The sequence below is a fragment of the Pongo pygmaeus genome, chromosome 9 (assembly GCF_028885625.2).
Source record: "Pongo pygmaeus isolate AG05252 chromosome 9, NHGRI_mPonPyg2-v2.0_pri, whole genome shotgun sequence".
NCBI lineage: Eukaryota > Metazoa > Chordata > Mammalia > Primates > Hominidae > Pongo > Pongo pygmaeus.
The window spans coordinates 32,047,222-32,067,816 of NC_072382.2; the positions used below are offsets into that span (position 1 = coordinate 32,047,222).

Genomic DNA, 20,595 nt, shown 5'->3' on the forward strand with positions numbered 1-20,595 from the left:
ATAGCTTATTTGGCACAGCTGAAATGTCATGATTTCTGATTTAAAAATTAGACATGTATGCCATCTACCTGGTGTCATTGCAACTGAACTTTTCACATGCATGAGTAGAACTAGATACCTAGTTCTGGATTTCTTCCTCTGTGGTTGTATGGAGTAGCACGTGGGCACTATATTTTAAGGACTGTGTTATTGTGTAATGGATCTCTGGGTAGTTAGACACCCCACAACACTAAAAACATAGTAGAAGTTATTCCCCAAATTACAAAGCAGCTTTAATACCTTGATACTCCCAGGGCAAATATGGATTTTTAAAATTCTCAGATCACTGTTGAAACCCAAGACAGGTTCAAATTCAATTTGGAAAGAACTCCATTTAAAACTAATATTTCAGTCATGTAGTATAATCTTGGATTTGGTGCTTCTCCACATAACCCACAGGGCTTTTTTCTGGTTCGTGGCCTGTAAGCTGGATGTTGATGATAATTATTTTCAGGTAACTCTGGCAGCCAATGGAAAGTCAGCTGACTGCAGTGTTGAGGAAGAACCTTGGAAACGTGAGAAATAAGGATATGAGTCTCAGCAAATTCTTGAATAAACTCCCCAGCGTATCCTATGGTAAATGATGATATAAACAAGCTTTCTTTAAAAAGGAAAAAAAAATGCATATATTTCTCTGTTTACTTAATCTGTTAGCAGAGGCTTAGAGGAGCTCTTGTGAGTCAGTGATGACAGGCACGGTGCTGTGTCTTTGCCAAATAATGCTTTATAACCGTCTAATTTTCTCACTTGTATTATTATTTGAATGGATGCTGCTGGAGGAATCAGTTTGAACAGAAGACACGTTCTTGCCAGCTTCCCTTTTCTCCCAAGATGCAGAAATGTGGATGCTCTTTTCCCAGGGGACATGAGTAAAGCAGTGTGGTACACTGCAGGGACTTGGGAAAATGAGTAAACACACAGTGTGTTATTCCTTAAAGTGTCCTCCATGTCTCGCCTTGTTATGCACGAGAGATTCTATTAAAAGCCTCTAGAAGTAACTCCCCTTAAAATGTCTAGTAAAGTTTGCACATGGGTTGATTAAAAGCAAATACCTGTCTTAGGGAATTCTGACAATTTATCTTCCATATGCTCTTTAAGCAAAATGTTTCAAAGAGAGTTTTAAAGGGAGCCATGCTCTTAAAGGCAGTTGATTAAAGAACCTGTTATGTCTCTGCCTTACCCTGTGTAATCTGTGAGAACAATGGTTGAAATTTCAAAGTATGTTTCATTATTCTTTCTAAATTTGGCAATTGATTAGGAAATATTTTATATATAACCACTGTACATATTGACAAAAGTAAGAGAGCACAGTCAACATAAAGTTTAACCAGAGTTAAATATTCAAATTTATTTATGTTTGGTTTGCCTTCACCTGGTGTAGTAAAATCAAGTGAGATTATTTGGTATGTGTTTTGCTTTGTTTAACCCAAAAGATTGTTTTTCGGCTCCTAAAGAAAAAGATATTTTTAATCTGTCAATTATTTCAGTCATCATCTCATCGTCCTAGAAAACCTGGTCATTTTACTGTCCTCACACATGGAAGACACTTGTGTTGGCTGTGCCTCTTTTAATGTCATCTCTTGATGAAACAAAAATACTGGTATTTATCCAATATGTTGAAAGCATTTTGTTATCTTCTATCAAAGCACATAAAACCAGTTATAGGACACAGTTGGAAGCAGAGCCAATCTTCCTCCTCAATGTTCTCAGTAGAAAGGAACAGAAAACAAACATCTGTGCAAAACCCTATAAAAGTGACATTCCTATGGCAGAGTCCAGGCAGCCTTGAACCATGACATGGCAACAAAGGATGGCTCTGTACAACTTCACAGATGGAATCTTGTTTAAGGCTGTGAAGTTTTAAGGAATAAATAATATAATTGGTGTAACAGAGTGCCTTGCATGCAATAGGCAGCCAACAAATCCTTAATGATTGGTAATGCAAGCTAAATTTTTTAATGTCTCTACTATCCTTTTTTATTGAATAATGCACAGTATTTTCCTAAGGTTGCTGGGTTTGGGAGTAAGCTTGGGACTTGAATCATTGAGAAATAAAGCACATTTGACTCTAAGAAGTATGTAGAACCTTGTTTATAGGTGAGAGTAGGCTGTATTATATGAAACCAGCAGAGGGATGCTGAGACAGTCATGGTTTATAGAACCCAAATTCTCTGAGATGAGGGTGCTTATGGACCTCAAATAGCCTTTCTTATCTGCTCCTTGTGACTTCTCTCTTTTAAATCAGATACCTTTGAAACATACAAGAGACATGAGATTCCAGTTGTTTTTGTCTCCTAAACCCTAGTTATTTTTGGATAAGGATCACTACTGAACAGTATTAGGCAACTTTTCGTTTTTGCTTTTCTAATGACATTGGTCTTTATTTCCAGTAGATGGGCAGTAAACAGGGTGGTCAAGGGATATGATTAAGTGTAGTAGTAGAAAATGCATTCTTTTTTTTTTTTTTTAGGCGGAGTCTTGCTCTGTTGCCCAGGCTGTAGTACAGTGGCACGATCTCAGCTCACTGCACTGCAACCTCCGCCTCTCTAGTTCAAGCGATTCTCCTGTCTCAGCCTCCCAAGTAGCTGGGACTACAGGCACATGCCACCACGCCTGGCTAATTTTTTGTATTTTTAGTAGAGACAGGTTTCATTGTGTTAGCCAGGATGGTCTCAATCTCCTGACCTCATGATCCACCCACCACGGCCTCCCAAAGTGCTGGGATTACAGGCGTGAGCCACTGTGCCCGGCCAGAAAATGCATTCTTTACAGCAAATGTTATAGGTTAAGGAGACAGTTCCTGGGTTTAGCTGTGAAACTGTTTAGGATTTTCTTTAAGTGGTGTTCCCAAGAGCTTTTTTATGGTAAGTTGGAGGCTATAGGCAAAGCATCTAGGAGCTTGTTGTTTTTTGCTATGGAAGGCCAACTTTGGGATCTGTATACACGGGCATGTTTCTCAAAGGAGTGGTCACAGGATTGTCTTCTCAAAACTCTGCCTGAAACCTTTCTGGTGTGTTTTGTCTTCAACTTTTTCCTAGCTATCCTATTAGCCTGTAAATATGTCAGCAGACAATGTGTTTGGAAGAAACAAGGTGTACAACTTCACAAAGCAAGTTTTTCTGGTTTGAGACTTACTGTGTGCAGGAAGTCTCATGAGAATATACTTAGAAAATCACACTTATCTGGGAATTCAATAAGTCATATTAAAAATATATAATTTCTTGAACTCAGGACTAGCCTGAAAATCCAAAATGCATGTAGAGTTGACATGTTGACATATGTCTATGTCCTCTGTTTTTATTTAAGCCTCATTTATTTCTCCCATGCCATGCCCATTTGGGATTTTCTTTGCCCAGCATATGTGCCATAAACAGAACAAATGGATCCAGGGTATACCTGTAATAACCTTTATCTAAATAGAAGACATTTAACCTGTCAATTATATGTATAGATTTATCCTAATTGGTTCAACATATATATGAATGCTTGTAATAGTCTGTTACTATTTGATAATGCATAAATGTTATATTTATATACAGTTACAGCAGGCCAGAAACATACATACACTGCATCCTGTAAGGTCTGTAAATCAGGGCTTTGGCAATGCCATTTTACTATAGACTCATTCATGTTTTTTAGGAATCAGAATCATTTCAGGAGAAAACCAACTAAGTAGACTTTAATTCTTCTCTTTCTCATTCTTGCCCTTTGAGAAACCCAAGTGGAATCATCACTTAATTACTTACTCAAATTCAATGAATAAAATCCAATCAGTGAGAAGAATAGCCTATCTTTCAAGGTAATACTTTACCTTAGATCTTTGAGGGCATGCTTCCCACACAAAGAGCATCAGAAAATCAGGGCAATCATCTAGATCTCACAGATCTTCAACATAGGACTCTAGATTATGAGAGCTGAACCACACAGCTATCAGTTTCAGTTTTTACTTCCTATTGAGTGTGTAGAAACACAGCCTATGGTTTTGCTGTCTGCAGAAGGTACCATACCCTGTAAAAGACAAATATTTCTTTCTCCTCTCAAACCACTAGTCAGCTTGGATATTCATGAAAGCTGAAAGAAGGGGTGCCAAAATGCCTAGCTCCTGGATTTAGACTCATGGAATATGAGAAAGGCTTAGGGAAAATTCAAGTCATGGGGAGATTCCTACTAGGTGATGCTGGGAATCCCAATGACCTGTTTAGAGGGTCTCTGGTCATTTCCACTTGTGCGTGGAGAAATATGTCATTTGCATATGTATCTAGTCAAGAAGCCCTTTTGGAGCAAAGTGATTGGGAAACTCATTTACTAGGTCCACCAAAGGAAACCCAATTCTCCCATGTTTTTGCAAATTCTACACGTCCCTTTGCTCTCAATAGCAAAAGTTATGTTATAGTTTTTTACTTTTGTCAGAATCAAGGCTTCGGCCACCTGTGCAATATTTTCCCATGGAATGCAGCAATAAATCCAAGTAGGTATATCCGTGCTCAGAGAGAATTCTCCATAGTTCTGACTCCCGAAAAACAAGTCTCATCAGTTCTCATCTAGTTTGATGACTAAAAGTGCACAGCAGTTACACCTCAGTGGAAGTGATTTTTCTCACCTAGCTGCTCTCTAACTCTTACGGCTATCTAGTTGTCTGAGCCGCTGGTTTGTTTTACTTATTCGCCAACTGAACTCATTCCAAACCAAGAAAAAGGACCAAATGAAATTTTCGGTTATTATCATACTTGCTCCTTGAATAAGAATGCTAGAGTCTGGAGGCAGAAGAAGACTAAGTTAAAGCAAACAGCCTGAAGGAATTCTGGAGTGAGAGTTTTGTAAGTCTAGTTGTCAAAGAAGATAAATGGTCTCAGTATCTGTAGTAATTTCTGGTTAAGCCTAGAGGGATCACTGAGTGCCAATCCAAGCAGGTGGCACTAGAGGCAGATTGTTCTCCTAGCATAGACGGAGTTTCCAGCTGCTCATGATGCATTTTCTTATGATTTTCCCTAAAAGAAAACCAAATTTTCTACTCCATCTCTTCCTTTCCTATCATTCCACTTATTGTTGCTGCTTTGCTAACAGACAGTTTAGTAAGCCACCACACAAGTTAGTGTGAAGCTTGGTTTTAAAATAGATAACAGAGAATCTTGATTAAATAGTATCCAACTTTGTAGCATAACACAGCTAATTCAGGCAATGGCATAGAGATGATAAGAAACAACATGGTTTGGTAGAGGGAACATTTGATTTAGACTCTGCTCATTTTTAGCTGTATGACTTACCTAAGTCATTTTGTGTCCAAGCCTCATTTTCTCCCATATGAAAAGTGAAGGGGTTGGATTAAATGATTAAAATCCCCTTCCAGCCCTGTGAGCCCAATGTATTACGATCTCTGCTTTGTTTCCTTCTTAAGAGGCTTCCTACTATAAAATGTGACCTATTTACATTTTAAGTTGAAGTAGCCCACAATAATGAATAATCGATTTAGATTTTTCTCATCTCCTTTGGGAGAAATTAAATTCAAGCCTCTATTCATTTGATGTTTCACAACAAGCTTGGAAGTTGGCCGTGTTCATTCACAGTTTGATGTTTTGAGACACCAATAAACGTTTTTTAATAAAAGTTCCCTTTACTTAAACTCACCTTCCTAATAGAAGTAGTGATTTGGCTCACGGAAAAATGTTTCCAGAGTCAACATGAGAGGACTGGATGAACCTACAGCCTCACTCAAGCTATTGCATCATTCCTACTGTAGCAACAGAGCCCTCTCTAAATACCCAAAACACACAATTTTCTCCAACAATTCTAATTGCCCACCCAGTATGGGAATTTGAGAGCCTTTGGCGAATAACCTTGATCACTCTTATGAAATTTGGTGCAACACTTGCACAATCACGGCAACTGTTTGTAAATATCTTCTCTTTTCCGCCAGTATGTAGACATGCACACCCATTCACAAGTAAGCCTGCAAATTCATTTTCACATTTTCCTCTTGGTTTGTTTTTATCATGGGCATCACATTGCAGGAAGAGATGCTCTAACTTACAAGAATGGAATTTTCTGACTATCATTGCCCTCTTCAAGGCCTGATTAGTTTCTAGGGTGGATGGGACACAATGCATGGTCTACAAGGTACATGTCACCAGCCATGATCTTTAAACAACCTCTTGCACTTTCTGGCACTGCTGCAATGGCCCATGGTGGACACCTCTGCTCTTTGTCCAAACTTCTGCTAAATAGAGTAGTGTTGGTATTTGTTGTGTTGTGAACTCCTTTGTTGTCAGAGAAGACTTCAGCTCTTCAGGTTTGCAGGGGCAAGATGTAAAGCTAGGACTGAAAGGACTGAGTTTTGTTTTTTGGCTGGCTTTTTTCCATTAGTGCAAAAAACCTGATGCAAGGGCAGCAAGATAAACACAATTTCTTCACTGGCCCAGATAAGAACCTGTAGAAAAGTGAGACATGCCTCTAAGTTCCTATTTCATTTATCCTAAATAATATCCTGAATAACTACTTATCAGTTTTTTTCTATGTCCAGCCTTGCTTCACTTTCCAACCTCCAGGCCAAATATTCATTTTGATATTTTACAAAATCCTTCTGGTTTTTACACAGGGCCCTTTTGTGCTGAGAATAAAACCTGCTATTGGAACAGACCTCACTGCTTTGTAGAGTCAGCAGTTGACCTAGAGAATGGGTAGCAACAGGTCCTCAGTTTCTCTGGAGACACCCCCAATCCTTGGGTGAGTGTTGAAACCTGACAACTGACTGTTAGCCTTGTCATCATCCTCACTGGAGATGGAGATGTTGCAGTCGGAGCCTCACTCCTTCTGGGGCACTGTTTCTTCTAATGGCAACCATTTTGCCTGCCTGGAAACAGCCTGTTGCCTTTGCTAGGGGGCAAATACACACACTAGCCAAGGAAGTTGGTCCAGCACATCTCTGAGGTTTCTCCCCCATGGACCCATGGAGCGAATTCCCTGAGATATATGATCAGAAAGTTGGCTGTCTGGTGGTTTAATACTCCATAAGAGTTACTTCCCTTATAGAAAGTCATCCTTTGGCATCTAGATTTTTCTTCAAATCACCTTAACTCCCTCCCTTTCTCTTTCTCCTGGAAAACCTCAGCATTGCATCTCCATGTTGCACAACACAGATCAGATTATCTGGTCACTATAGAGATTTGTATATAAAAAAACTACTTTTTTGAGGATTTTGTATATTGTTTTTCTATTTGTTTTCTACAGCTTGAGGAAAGAGCTGGCAAACTGTGAATCTAACTTGATCTTGTTGCCAGCAGATATATTTTGGCTTCCTGGTAAGAGTCTGTATTACCAGGGACAATAGCTTGCCCTCTGAACAGTATTGCACCCTAAATCCACAAATTCCTCCAGCCCAGTCTTACATTTTTTTAAACAAATCCCCTAGCTTGTTTGCTATTATTTATAAAGAGCATTAGAAAATGTATTTATAGACCTGGATATTATATGTTTAATATTAATTTAGCCTTTAATAATGTTATAGGTTTGTAACTATTCTTCAGAAATTATAAAGAACTCAGTGTAGACTGAATTAATCTATTTAGTATCTGTAATTTTGCAGACATATTTTCTTACAGTATTTTCTATGTAACCTCACATGTAGAATTATAACTAATTAGAGCACAAGAAGTTTCTTCAGCAATTTAGAGCTACCAATTGTTTCTTGACTATATAGTCACATTTGACAAATTTAAGAACCCAGTCTTTAGTGATGCAATAAACAAAATGAACCATTAAGAACAAGGAATTGCTTAAATCCCTTAGCTGGTGAGGATATGCATCTAAATAATTCATCTTTTTAACTCAAGGAATGGTGCTGATTTTTAAAATTTTTGACACCAGGCCTTGTTTTCCAGCTGAGCATTCTAATTTTGCTTTTCTCTAAGACTATCAAAGACAAGGTATTAATAGTAGGATTATTTCTAGATCAGAATGTTTCATACCTTCCTAAAGGTTAAGTGAAAATTGGCTTAGGAAAACTTTGAGTAGCAGAGACTGAGGATGAGTGCTAGAGATGAAATCAGGACAGATTTGTTGCAGTTAATTCTTGCCAAGCAAATTAGTGGTAAATGTCACATTGTTATGTGAATTGAGCACATATTTTTAAAGAAAGTTTAAAAAATTTTTTAGAACCAACTATGAGGCAATACTGTATCACTGGGGGCTGGAAGTGGGGGCTTAGAATCATACTGAAATTGTTTAGAAGCAGCCCAGGTAGTTTCTGTCCTCAGGTAAATAACGGACTATATAACTTCCCCGAAAGGTAAAACAATAGCCACTGCAAAGACGAGGTGTCTTCCTTCCACCAATACTTTCTGAGATGGTGGTAGGACTAGTATTTTTACCGTGGTTTAAAAAGTAGTCACTTCCATAGAAAGTGTATTGGTATGTGTTTGAACCTGCTCTTCATTAAACAAACAGATTAGATGTACCCTCAACTGGCAATAAGTGTGTCTATTTTCAAGTACAACTAGCTGTCAAAGCATGAAGCTCTTGTGTATACACACTGACACTTGGTTCACGCATGAAGAACAGTGCCTATGCACTTTGTGTAGCTATAATGTAGGGATCTAGGTGTCATTTCAGTGAAATGGTGTATAGATGTATTGTAATTTAAATGTATATGTTATTTTTGGCTATTCATCTAAATGCAGTAGACATGTTGACCGGTGTTTTGCAAACGTTTCTTTTCCTTCTTAGATAACTAGTCGTGAATCATTTCTCCACTTTCTCAATGTGGTTTGGGAATATATATGAGTGAAGAATTTATCTGTGAATCCTTTGTACTGATGATTGTTTGAAAGTCTGTGTGTGTCCAGCACCTTTGTAAATACACAATTCAGAGCAGGGATGGGCTGGGTGTGTGTCCTGGTTCTTAGTGAAAGGTCATCTCATGTCTGTTTAATACATGGTGAATGCAACTGTGGAACTTTTGATTACCTAGACTTAGGTAGGTTTAGAATGAGAACATCCATCTACAGTCCTCCTTTGCTTGGTGGATTGGGCTCAGAGAGATAAAAAGTTAGTCTGCCCCTGTGCATATTAGCATCATGTCTTTAGAGAAAGGTCAGCCTTTCTGGTTGCCAAATACTCATCATGATGCTCATGACTTAAAGGTTCTGAGGAGCCTTGTCTCCCTTGGATTTTTGAGTCAGGGTACAGGAAAAAACATTGCTGACTAACTAACTGCAAATGGACATGCAGGTGAAACCCTACGAAAGCACAGTTCTGGCTATAAACTTCACAGTTCTCTGTAAAAAACATAGAGCACTAGAAGCACAGGAATAGTGAGTACACAGCTTATGCGGTTGTAGAGGGGCAACTGATGAACACAGGTCCCATATATATGAGGGATTATGACCTTCTCTACCTAATATGTTCTGTGTGCATGTTTTGAATGATTGAAGATGGGATTAACTAATGCAAATATACAGTTGCCTCCTAAAACACACATTCTGTATAATTATCACTAAATACAATGCTGGGAGGTCTATAGTTCCTGTAACCCCTTTCTCCTCCCCAAGGACAGAGAAGAACTAGCCATGTGCTATAGGGAACCCTGAATGCCTTACTCTTTTCCCAAGAAGGGTAAAGCCTACAATATCATCAGGGGGCATGAAGCACATTAATTTGCAGTGGCTGCTTCATATGAGGAGATATGGTGGACAGGCTAATTTTTCCTTGAAAATGTGGCTTCTTCAACTCCTTTCAAATTTAGGATGGAATACTTCCTGAAATAAAACTGGGCTTTATGCAGGATTCTCTTTGAAAATTCTTGTATGTCCAGAACAAAAGATAAAAATAATTGTATTCCTCACATTCACAATCCCCATTGGTCTGAAGTCACGTAGCACAGAGCATCTATAGCACATAGTGTTTAAAGACTAATGAATGCAAAAAGATAAAATCTTCAACTAATTTTTGAATTGTTTCTCATATATGGTACTAGAAAATGCCTTGTTGATGAAGCACATTTTGGGTAGTTGAGGTCTTTTGTTTTCGCCTTTAGCTTTCTAAGCTTTCTTACAATGTGGACTGATTACTGTAACATTTCACGTGTAAAATAACTGGATATTCTTTATATACTGGAAATAACCTGTGAATCCAATATTTCACTAAGTGTTTTAACTTTTGTGTATATATCTCTCATCAATAAATGTGGATTCCAATTTATTTTGGTTGTTGCCTCTTCTTTAATTCCCATTTTAGACTAATTGTTGGTTACATAGTAGTGTTCTTTTTGTAGAAACATGAATTGATGGCTACAATGTTAAAATGAGTATTTTCTAGGAAGCCTAAATATCTATTGGAATTACATCTTGCAATCTAAAGTTAGTAAGTTGAACAAAATGGTATATAGTCAATGAATCAGCTGGTATGGGGTAGCCCTCAAATCTCAGGGCCTTAAAACCAAAGTGTATTTCTTATTCATGTGACATGTCCATTACCAGTTGGCTGGCAGACTCTGCTCTGTGCTGTCCTCACTCAGGATGTATGAGAGAGGCTCCATCTCCATGCTTTTGCAGCTACCAGTGCAGGAAGAGGAACATGGCAAATCTTACGTGGACTCTTACAGCTTCCCCCGAATGTATGTACCTCACTTCTGCTCATATTTCAAGGGCCAAATCAATTCACATAGCTCCATCTAACTATGAAAGGAAGTGCAACCTCACCAGATTCACAGGAAGAAAACTGGAACTAGTTGGTGAATAGCTCTAATGACTATCAGGCCATGGAAATCCCTTAAATCATTCATAAAGGATACTATACAAACATATCATTTCTCAACAAGTTCAACATAGCAAGTTTTTCTTCCAGTATCGGAAAAATAATGACCGTGGAAGTAAGGGGCAAGACTTAAGTGGTGATGCTGTAGAAATAAAATGCATGCTCTTCAACAGTAGGATCACACTCAGCATGGTGAGATTCTGATGCACTGAAAGGTATATGTCCAGGAACAGAGACCCACAGAAAGAGTGGCAGACTCTTGTGTCACACTGTAGGGCACCCACTGTTAGATGGCCTGGATTAGTTGAATTGTTTTCTCTTATTTTATTTTAGGGGAAAATGAAGCAAATATTTGATTTTAAGTAAGTAAATGTATACATAGATGTGCTACACCACAATTTTTTTCACCACTGTGAAAAAAATTTATTCAATAATTTATTAAAATATTGAAAATGGACACTTCATTTGAAAAGACATGTTTTATTCTTCCCTTGGAGCCAGGTCTACATCCCATCCACATTCAAAATGTTATTAAAATCTTAATTACAGAAAATATGCTCATTAGTAAATCTCTGAGCTGGCATTTTAAGATAGCAGATAGCCACAAATCAGAGTTAAGGTAAACTTCTTAATGCTTTAGTATGTATACTCTTAGGTCCAAATCAGCCACTCCTGCCAAAGGCAACACAGCCAGAGAGAGACTTGACTTTGCTTGCTCAGGGAATGTGATTTCCCTGCTCTTCTGGATCAGAGGTGTTTAATCCATCCTTTGTGAGGGCCTGCTAAGTGTTGCTTTTAATTACCACTGCATGAAAAGGAAAAATAAAAAAGAATTTACAGGGGTAAGTAGGGAAAGAGTAATTGTGGACTGAGAGTTATGACCTGGGAATTCTGGTCTCCACTCAGTCACTGAAGGGTCATACGAATGTGGCCAAATGTCTTTGCAATTTGGAAGTCATCTTGGCATACATAAAATGAGGGATTTCAAGTGGATCACTTCTAAGCTTTTGGACTGTGAAATTTGAATTATCTTACCCAGGTAAGTCATCATGACTACAGATTTACTTTTATTTTCTAATCTTACTATCTTAATATAACATCTCATACCTACATAAGAATCTCTGTAACCCGTGTCTTGGTCTTATGCCACATGAGATACTAGCCCACAAGCCCACTACCCAGTGCAAGAGCTATAGAACGTCGCCAACAGCCTTCCTTCACCCCGTGCTCCTCCCTTACCTTGTTCTCGTGCTTTACTCTCCAGAGGAAGCTGCTACTTGCAATTTTGTGTCTATCGTTCCCCTGTTGATTTTTTTAAATAGTTCTACCCCCTACATACATGTACCCAAACCAGCTTTGCTTATTTTTGAGCTTTTTTAAAAAGAGTCCAATACCGCATGTAGTCTTTTTGAACTGTTCTTTTTCTATTTAACATTGTGTTTCTCAGTCCATCCATGTTGTTTCAGGTAACTGTGGTTTGTTCATTACACGGTTGTGTAATAATGTGATAGCATGTGAAATATGTCATGCTTTGTTTATTCATTTTTTTGGACAGTGGACTTATGCTCTTTTCCAGGTGTTTTTCTATGTCGAGCAGGGCTGCTATGAACATTGTCATCTATGTCTCCTGTGTGTATGACCCAGGAGGCTTTAGTGCATGTGGTCCTAATTTTTAAGAAGTATGTGTATGTGACTGAAAAGTTCCTGTTCAAATCTTTTACCCATTTGTCCATAGCTTCATCAGTGAGTCCACTTGTTAACCATTTGGCATCCCTAATAATCTATGCACTGCTAGTATTCCCCAAGTGATCCACACACTGCTAATAATCCCGTAGTGATCCATCCACTGCTAGTAATCCCCTGGTGATCCATGCACTGTTAGTAATCCCCTAGTGATCCATGCACTGCTAGTAATCCCCCGGTGATCCATGTACTGCTAGTAATCCTCTAGTGATACATGAACTGCTAGTAATCCCCTGGTGATCCATGGACCGCTAGTAATCCCCAGGTTATCCATGCACTGCTAGTAATCCCCTAGTGATCCATGCACTGCTAGTAATCTCCTAGTAATCCATGCACCGCTAGTAATCCCCTGGTGATCCATGCACCGCTAGTAATCCCCTGGTGATCCATGCACCGCTAGTAATCCCCTGGTGATCCATGCACCGCTAGTAATCCCCTGGTGATCCATGCACTGCTAGTAATCCCCTGGTGATCCATGCACTGCTAGTAATCTCCAGGTGATCCATGCACCGCTAGTAATCTCCATTGATCCATGCATTGCTAGTAATCCCCAGGTGATCCATGCACAACTAGTAATCTCCATTGATCCATGCACTGCTAGTAATCCCCTAGTGATCCATGAACTGCTAGTAATCCCCAGGTGATCTATGCAGTGCTAGTAATCCCCTGGTGATCCATGCACCGCTAGTAATCCCCTGGTGATCCACGCACTGCTAGTAATCCCCTGGTGATCCATGCACTGCTAGTAATCACCTGGTGATCCATGCACCGCTAGTAATCCTCTAGTAATCCATGCATGGCTGCTAATCCCCTGGTGATCCATGCACTGCTAGTAATCCCCAGGTGATCCATGCACCACTAGTAATCCCCTGGTGATCCATGCACTACTAGTAATTCCCTAGTGATCCATGCATTGCTAGTAATCTCCTAGTGATCCATACATTGCTGGCTGTGTTATGGGTCCATCTTCCCAACATGGGTACTGAGACAAGCAAAACGAGACCATTTTTAGGAGGGGAGTGTAAGATGCAAGGCTGAGGCCTTCTTTCCTCAGGCTCAAATGATGAGGCCTTTGAGCACAGATCTAATGGAAGCAAAACAGGACCCACTTCATCTTTGATCTCTTCTTTGACCGTTATCAGTCATAATGTGTGAGGCCCAGCAGGCTCTACCTGACATCAGAGGGCTGTTTGCTTTGATGTAAATTACCAGTTAACAGAGGAAGTTACAGGAAGTCACAAAAAAGTCTTTCCACCTACCACAAGAACTGCCAGGAGCCCCTTGAGCCGCATCCCCAACTAAGTTCTGGCTGTGAGAACCCTATAGGCTGAGTGCTTTATCAACTACCGAAATCAATGCCTTGCAGTTGAGGAAGGCTTGTGGTGTGAGATCAGTGTGGCAGCATGGTGTTTTCTAGGGAGGGCCCCCTTCTGGGTTTCTCCTTATATCCTCACATGGCAGAAAGAGGGCAGGGGAACTATCTGAGGTCATTTTATAAGGGCTCTAATCCCATTCATGAGGAATCTATCCTCATGATCTAATCACTTCCCAAAGGCCCCGCCTCTTAATACTATCACCTTGAGGGTTTGGATTTCAGCTTATAAATTTTGGGGTAAAAACAAACATTCAGTCCATTGCAACCCCCTGCCCTGTGATGGAGGATTGTAGAACCACAAAGGGCAATACCTATAAAGAGGGTGAACTGTGTGGCCTGCCACCTAAGGCACTGGCCCTGGTGTGGGCACCTCCTTCCAGGCACAATGACATAAACAGGATGCCAGTGTTCTGTACGTCAAAGAACCACAGGTGACAGAAGGTTCAGGCACCTCCAGGAGAGCTTCCATGAGAAGCTTTCCCCACTTGTCACCTTTCAGCCCAGACAGGAAGGTGTGGGTAGAGATGCCTACACGTTTGACTTGAGTTGAGCAAGGAGAGAAGACTGTGGAGTCCCTGGCAACAACATAAATGTTTTTAGCTCAATAATTCTTTGTCCTGGTAGTTTTTAAAGTTCAATTAATTCATTCTTCCACTGAGGCAGTGAGAGGCCATATTTAATTCCCATGTTGTCCTAAGAAAAACTGAGCCACAGAGTCAGGCTCAAATTCCAGAGTGTAGACTGGGTCCACACAGCTTGTCCAAAAAGAATATAAAAAGAATAAAGCCATCCAATGCAAATACTGTTTTTACTCTCAAACGTTTAAAAGCAGAGACGTTAAACTCTGAAGAATTCCATAAAGCAGATAAATAGAACATTATTTCACCGTTCTCCCTTTCCTTTTTACAAGCTGAATGAATATGTAAAACCTCCACATCTTTTTATGTCTGTTATTTGGGGTAATCAGATTTTAGCCTTCCAAATATTGTCTGGAAAAATCTAGTGGCTTCCAGTTAAGGAAAAAAAGACAAATTTAGAATTGCAGTCATCTGTTCCTCACTCCTTTTATTGAGTGACCTGACTCCCCTGGAATTCTCCAACAGCTTCGGTCACTTCTCAGATGTTTTCCAGGCCTGAATAACAGACTGCTCACAAAGGGAGGAGCCACAGAATTTCCCAACTGCCTTCCTCTGAGTGAACAGTTCCGTTGGAACACCATCTTCCTTCTCCACCTGATCCCAAACTTTCCTTTCATCTTGGTGATGAGGACAAAGATCATTCCAGATGGTAAAGCCAGATTGTTAGCCCGTGCTTTTTTGCAGATGAGGAAGCAGATACCCTAGTTTAAATGAACTAGAGGTAACTCAGTACAAACCAAGGTTAAGTCCTGGCTCCATCCCTTTCGTAGCTATGGATGATTGGATTGTTAACTTAGCCTCAATTGCTTCATCAATAGAATGGGGCTAATCATGCCTATGAGATAGAGATTTTCATATGAGAACATTCATAAAGTAGTTAGTGCAGTGCTTGGCACATAATAAGGGCTCAGTCAGTGATAGTTACTACCATCATCCTCATCATCATCCTCATTATCGCTATTTTCATCCTTAGTGTTACCAATCACCAACTCTTTGTGACCAAGCTGGAAGAAGTCATGCCTCCTCGCTCCCAATTTGGCCTTTTTCCCAACCATATCACATGGACACCAGCATGTAACCCATAGTTCAGCTGCCCTCCCCCAAATCTGAGCTTTATTAGTTGACCATGAGCTTTCCTGACCTAGCCTGGGATAACCCCACCTTTAGTCTAGAGGAGCTTCATGGTCACTACAAGTTTGCATTATCTGATGTTCCAAATGTCTTCAGTTAGTTGCCAAGTCTCTGAGGCTTAGCAGTGAGAGAAGGCACTGCATTTCTTCAGGGAAACAAAGTGAGTTTCAGCCTGGCCCAAGTGACCTCTCACTGAGATGGGAGCCTGAGCTGGCCCTTCCAATGGGAAACAGGACATCCAGAAATGAAGCAATTCTTTTCCTCACTGGAGGAGTCCCTCAGGGAGTCCCCAGCTCACAGCCTTGGATGGACTAGTTGAGACAAATGTCATGAGAAAGGCCATTTCTGTGGAATGTACCCACCCAGCAGGACCCTCCAGAATGCCCTTAGCTGAACAATTCCCAGCAGCTCTCCTTCCCATCATCCCTTTATTCTTTGCCTTGTGTTCTTTCACAAATGTTCTTGCTCTTCCAAGAGCAGATCTGAGGAGGAACTTCTGCAAGCTTTTAGGTTGATGGAGCTTCTCTGTGGCTATTGTAGAATCACCTCAAAATGGTGCCCTCTATAGTTTTCAGCAGCTCAGGGCATCACCACAACCTTAAGACTCTGCTATTTACTATTAATAGTAAATCATTAATTAATAATAATATTAATAATAATACAATTATTAATTGTCTTAGGTGGGGATCCCAGTGACAAAACTCAAATTCACAAGATTTTCTTGAGGGAGTATTTCTCAGGAGGGCCTGTAAGGGCACGAGGGGAGCAGGACAGGGAAGGGAAAGAGCTGAGCAGGAAGATGGTCTCAGGAAAAGTCTAACTTTGAGTTATCTCCTTGAGGAAACGAGGCTTATCTTTGAGCACTCATATCAGTCAGTCATTGGCTGTGAGCTACTTATGGGAAGGAGGCATAACCTCCAGGGTAAGGCAGCTCCCATCTGCAGAAAGCCGTTTGCTGGAGAGGGGCCAGCTGCAAGTTGTTAGCTGTCAACACAGCAGTTAGGCTATGAGTGCACCAATCCAGGAAGGGGGTCTGGGCAGAGCACCAACAGCATCTCCTAAATATCCCATTCACCACATGCCTGCTATGTGGCAGACTCTTATGTAGGTTCTTTAGTCTTCAAAACAACTCTGTGAAGTAGTTGCTATCACTCTCCCCATTTTGAAGATAAGGAAATTGAGATTCAGAGAAGGAAACACGCACATCTAAGAAGAAGCTGACCTGAAAGTCTTTCTAGCTTCAATGCTTCCTACTATATTCCCTCTGTTTTCTCAAATAACCCAGAGACTATACTGTCACATTATCTGTTTCTTATGGTGGTTGAACCTCTGTGCTGGGTGCAACTTCCCTTGATATCTAATTTTGAAGTCCTAATTATGCTTGGGGCTTTAGGGCATTCAAAGAAGATTGGTCATGCTTGTTATCCCATAGGGTCCTGCATTATCTACTTGCCTACCTCCTGGAATCATGAAACCCATGTATGGTAAAGAGGAGATCTCAAAAAATAACTAGAGCCCATAGATGTACCCATACTGGTTGGCCCCAGTCAGTTAGAACATATTCTCTTCCCTAAAGAATTTGCTAAGTCAATAGGCCAAGGAGTGTCATGTTGAGAGTGAGCTCTGATCAACTAGGAGTGAGGAAGATTCTTAGACATTATCTGGGCAGATTAGGAAAGAATCCAAACTGATTATAAATGACTGCAAAGGAAGAAAGAAGGGGGAGTGACTAATATTTGTCTTATATCTGCCATCCTTGCAGGTATCAGTCAGGATGGGCTGAGTTGTGCTGCAGTAACAAACAATACCAAAATCTCAATGGTCTCAACAAGATAAGTTTATTATTGACTCTCATCCAGTCCCACTGTAGGTCAATAGAAGGTTCTGCTCTCTGTAGTTACTCAGGGACCCTAGATGACAACCAACTACTGTTTTTAAACAGGCTTTTGTTGACGTGCCAGTGGAGAAAAAGAGCTCTAGGAAAGTCCTTACCTGAGCAGTTAAATGTCACCTCAGCTTACAGCCCACTAGCCTGGTCAAATCTAGCCACATAATCCCACTCAGCTTCAAGGGATAATGAAATGCAATTCCACCACATTCTCAGAATGGGGATTGGGAATGTTGGGGGGCTGGAGAGTAGAGAGAGAGATCCAGAAACATTTGGTGAACAGCACAAATATGATACCACAGTCTACTTCTCTGGTCACCTAGTATTCGGTAACTCTGTTTCCCACATGCAAAATTATTCAAAGAGACCACATAAAGGTTTCATCCAGTCATGACATCAAGGTCAAAGTCCAAGAACTTGGCAAGATGCATGGGAGTTTTCACACATGGTTCAGATGTGGCTTCCATTGACTCAAAAATTTATGAACAGAAAATACATGTTTTCTGTAGCTCCATTCCCTCCTTTTCCCTGGCACACAAACTCCAATGGTGGAACAGGAACAGTTCAGTTACCATAAATACTCCTGTCTGGAAAGGTGACCCCTGGAAGACTTATGAGTCACTGAGCCATAGCATTTCAGAAATCCTGATGGGCAGACATTACAGAGCCCTTACACTATAATAAGGAATTCTTTTGTTTGTTTGTTTGTTTGTTTGAGACCAAGTCTCACTGTCACCCAGGCTGGAGTGCAATCTCAGATCACTACAACTTCCACCTCCTGGGTTCAAGTGAGTCTCATGCCTCAGCCTTGCGAGTAGTTGAGACTACAGGTGTGCACCACCACACCCAGCTAATTTTTTGTGTTTTTAGTAGAGACAGGGTTTTGTCTGTCTGGTTGGTCTCAAACTCCTGGCCTCAAGTGATCCCTTCACCTGCTTTGGCCTCCCAAAGTGCTGGGATTACAAGAGTGAGCCACTGCACCTAGCCAATAAGGAAAATGTTTTTATTAGATTCTGGTCTGGCCCCCTGGGGGGGCTTCCCCAGTCCATCTCCCTGTCTTCCCCCATGGCCCTTAATATTACCTTCTAGGAAGTCCTTTTTCCATTATACTTTGTTGATGCATCTAAAGAGAATACTAGGAAATAATCTCCTCTTCAGCAACATCCTCTGCTTTATGCTCACAGAAAATTAAGGTTCATTTTCAGTCTTGAACAGTTACAGAGTTTTCTAATTAAGCTCCATAGTTTTTTTGGCATCACAACTCTTAACATCTCTGCTGGCCTTTATCTTTTTGACTCTAATTAGCCATATACGCCAACAGCCATAACCGCAGCCCTTTTAAAAACATGTTCCTTTTTCTTAATTGTGGGTACCTTGAGTCAATCAGGCTTAAGGAAGAGAGACGCATTCTTAGATTTATTTTTCTCTTAGCCATTTTTTTAAATGAAAGAACATCCTGGATGCCACATTAGTTCATGCAGAGGCTTTAACAATGGATGTAATGACCAAGCACTTCAGTTGATTTTGCCTCTGAGGTTGACTTGGCTTTTATTGCATAAAGCATCTCTCTAATTTCATCTTGTATTGTTGGGGATTAAGAAGCAATTGTCTCTTCTAGCTCTACAACTATTTATATTTCTTAAGTCGCTCTTTCCCTCTGGCAGGTAATAGAGACATTTTTAGATCACAGTTGTGCCATTAGTCAGGGTCTCTGAGTGACTATGGTGAAAGAAACTATCTGTGGCCTGTGAGGAGCACATAGCAAGAATGAGCAATAAACTTTTATTATTTTAGGCCACTGAGAGTTTGCAGTTGTTTGTATTGCAAACAACTGCCTGATAACATTAAGCAAATCTATCTCTTGCTCTGGTGTTTCAGCTTAGATGTGTCTTCTCTGGTGTAACCTCAGTTGGGAACAAAATAAAACATTTCTTATATGCTAGTAACAAATTGTGCCTATGAAAATGATGTTTAACTGTCCTGAAGAGAGAAGACTTTGATCATTAAAGAAGACTTTCCAAAGACAGGATGAAGGAAATGACAGAATAGGTAAAGTCAATCTCTGAAGATATGTTATGATAGTTTCCCTAAGAGTGAGGCTAGAGAGTTTCAGAATGACAAAACGTTATTTTTTTGCACCTATTTCCAATTAAAAGTGAGGTTTTTAAACAGCTATGTTATTTGAAATTAAACAATGGACTGGTTGATTAGAAATGACCAAAAACTAATGTTACATGTTTATTTCCACCCCCATGGGATGGATCTCTAGTTATACCCTGAAGAGATGAATCTCTAGCTATCCTCTGAAGAGAAGAATCTCTAGCTATCCCCTGAAGAGATGGAAATCTCCATTGTCCAGCTGGGTTCTTGCAATGGGGAAATGCCTAGTGGAGGATGCTCTTGTTCAACAGTTATTGAACATGTATTAAGTGCCAGGCATTGGTCTATGTGTATTTTTATATATATTTACATAACTTTATATATATTTCTACAAGTGGAGAAACTGAGGTCTAAATATATCAAGTACAATGCCCTCAGGCATGATGTCCAGTAAGTAAGCAAGGGTCAGGGCAGAAAGGCTGGCCTGCCTCTATTTTTCTTAGATATGTAGAGGTTAGGAGGCAGATTAGTTTTGCCAGGATGCAGCCACCACAGCTGCCATTCAGCAGCTATGCCACTGGACACAGCCATTGTGTCACTACTTCTGTGAATCTCTCTTCATCTCTCACTTGTCTGTGTGTGATTTGCTCAAGATTCAAAGTCCTGGACAGGAGAATCCTTTGTGTTCCTCACCCCCGTCTCTGCCCACTTGGTGCCTCCAAGGCATAAGCATCTCCAAGGTTCTGCTGGAGCAACTGGCTCTCTACTCAGAGGCTCTCACTCTGCTCACACTTAGGTGACATTTTCCTACACCTGCTAGATCATGAATTCCTCTGCCATTTACTGTTTTCCAAAATCTCTTGATATCTTTTTCTGCTAAGGTCCCTTCTTCGAATCTCTTTATGAGTCTACATTATTTTGATGCATTTGTGATC

The 20,595-nt window shown here is 40.3% G+C and overlaps 1 protein-coding gene across 10 annotated transcripts in view; it reads left to right on the forward strand.

The window, feature by feature from the left end:
* The window catches only part of SLC1A2 (solute carrier family 1 member 2), a 172,658-nt gene extending 162,428 nt beyond the window's left edge, over positions 1–10,230 (forward strand). For 9 of the 10 annotated variants that reach the window (XM_054439927.2, XM_054439928.2, XM_054439926.2 and 6 more), the window contains one exon: positions 494–10,230. In XM_054439927.2, the coding sequence (XP_054295902.1) occupies positions 494–565 (72 nt within the window). In that variant the 3' untranslated portion in view covers positions 566–10,230. The remainder of the gene's footprint in view (positions 1–493) is intronic. The other variant, XR_008492470.2, reaches the window with a different exon arrangement.
* The last annotated feature ends 10,365 nt before the right edge of the window (positions 10,231–20,595 follow it).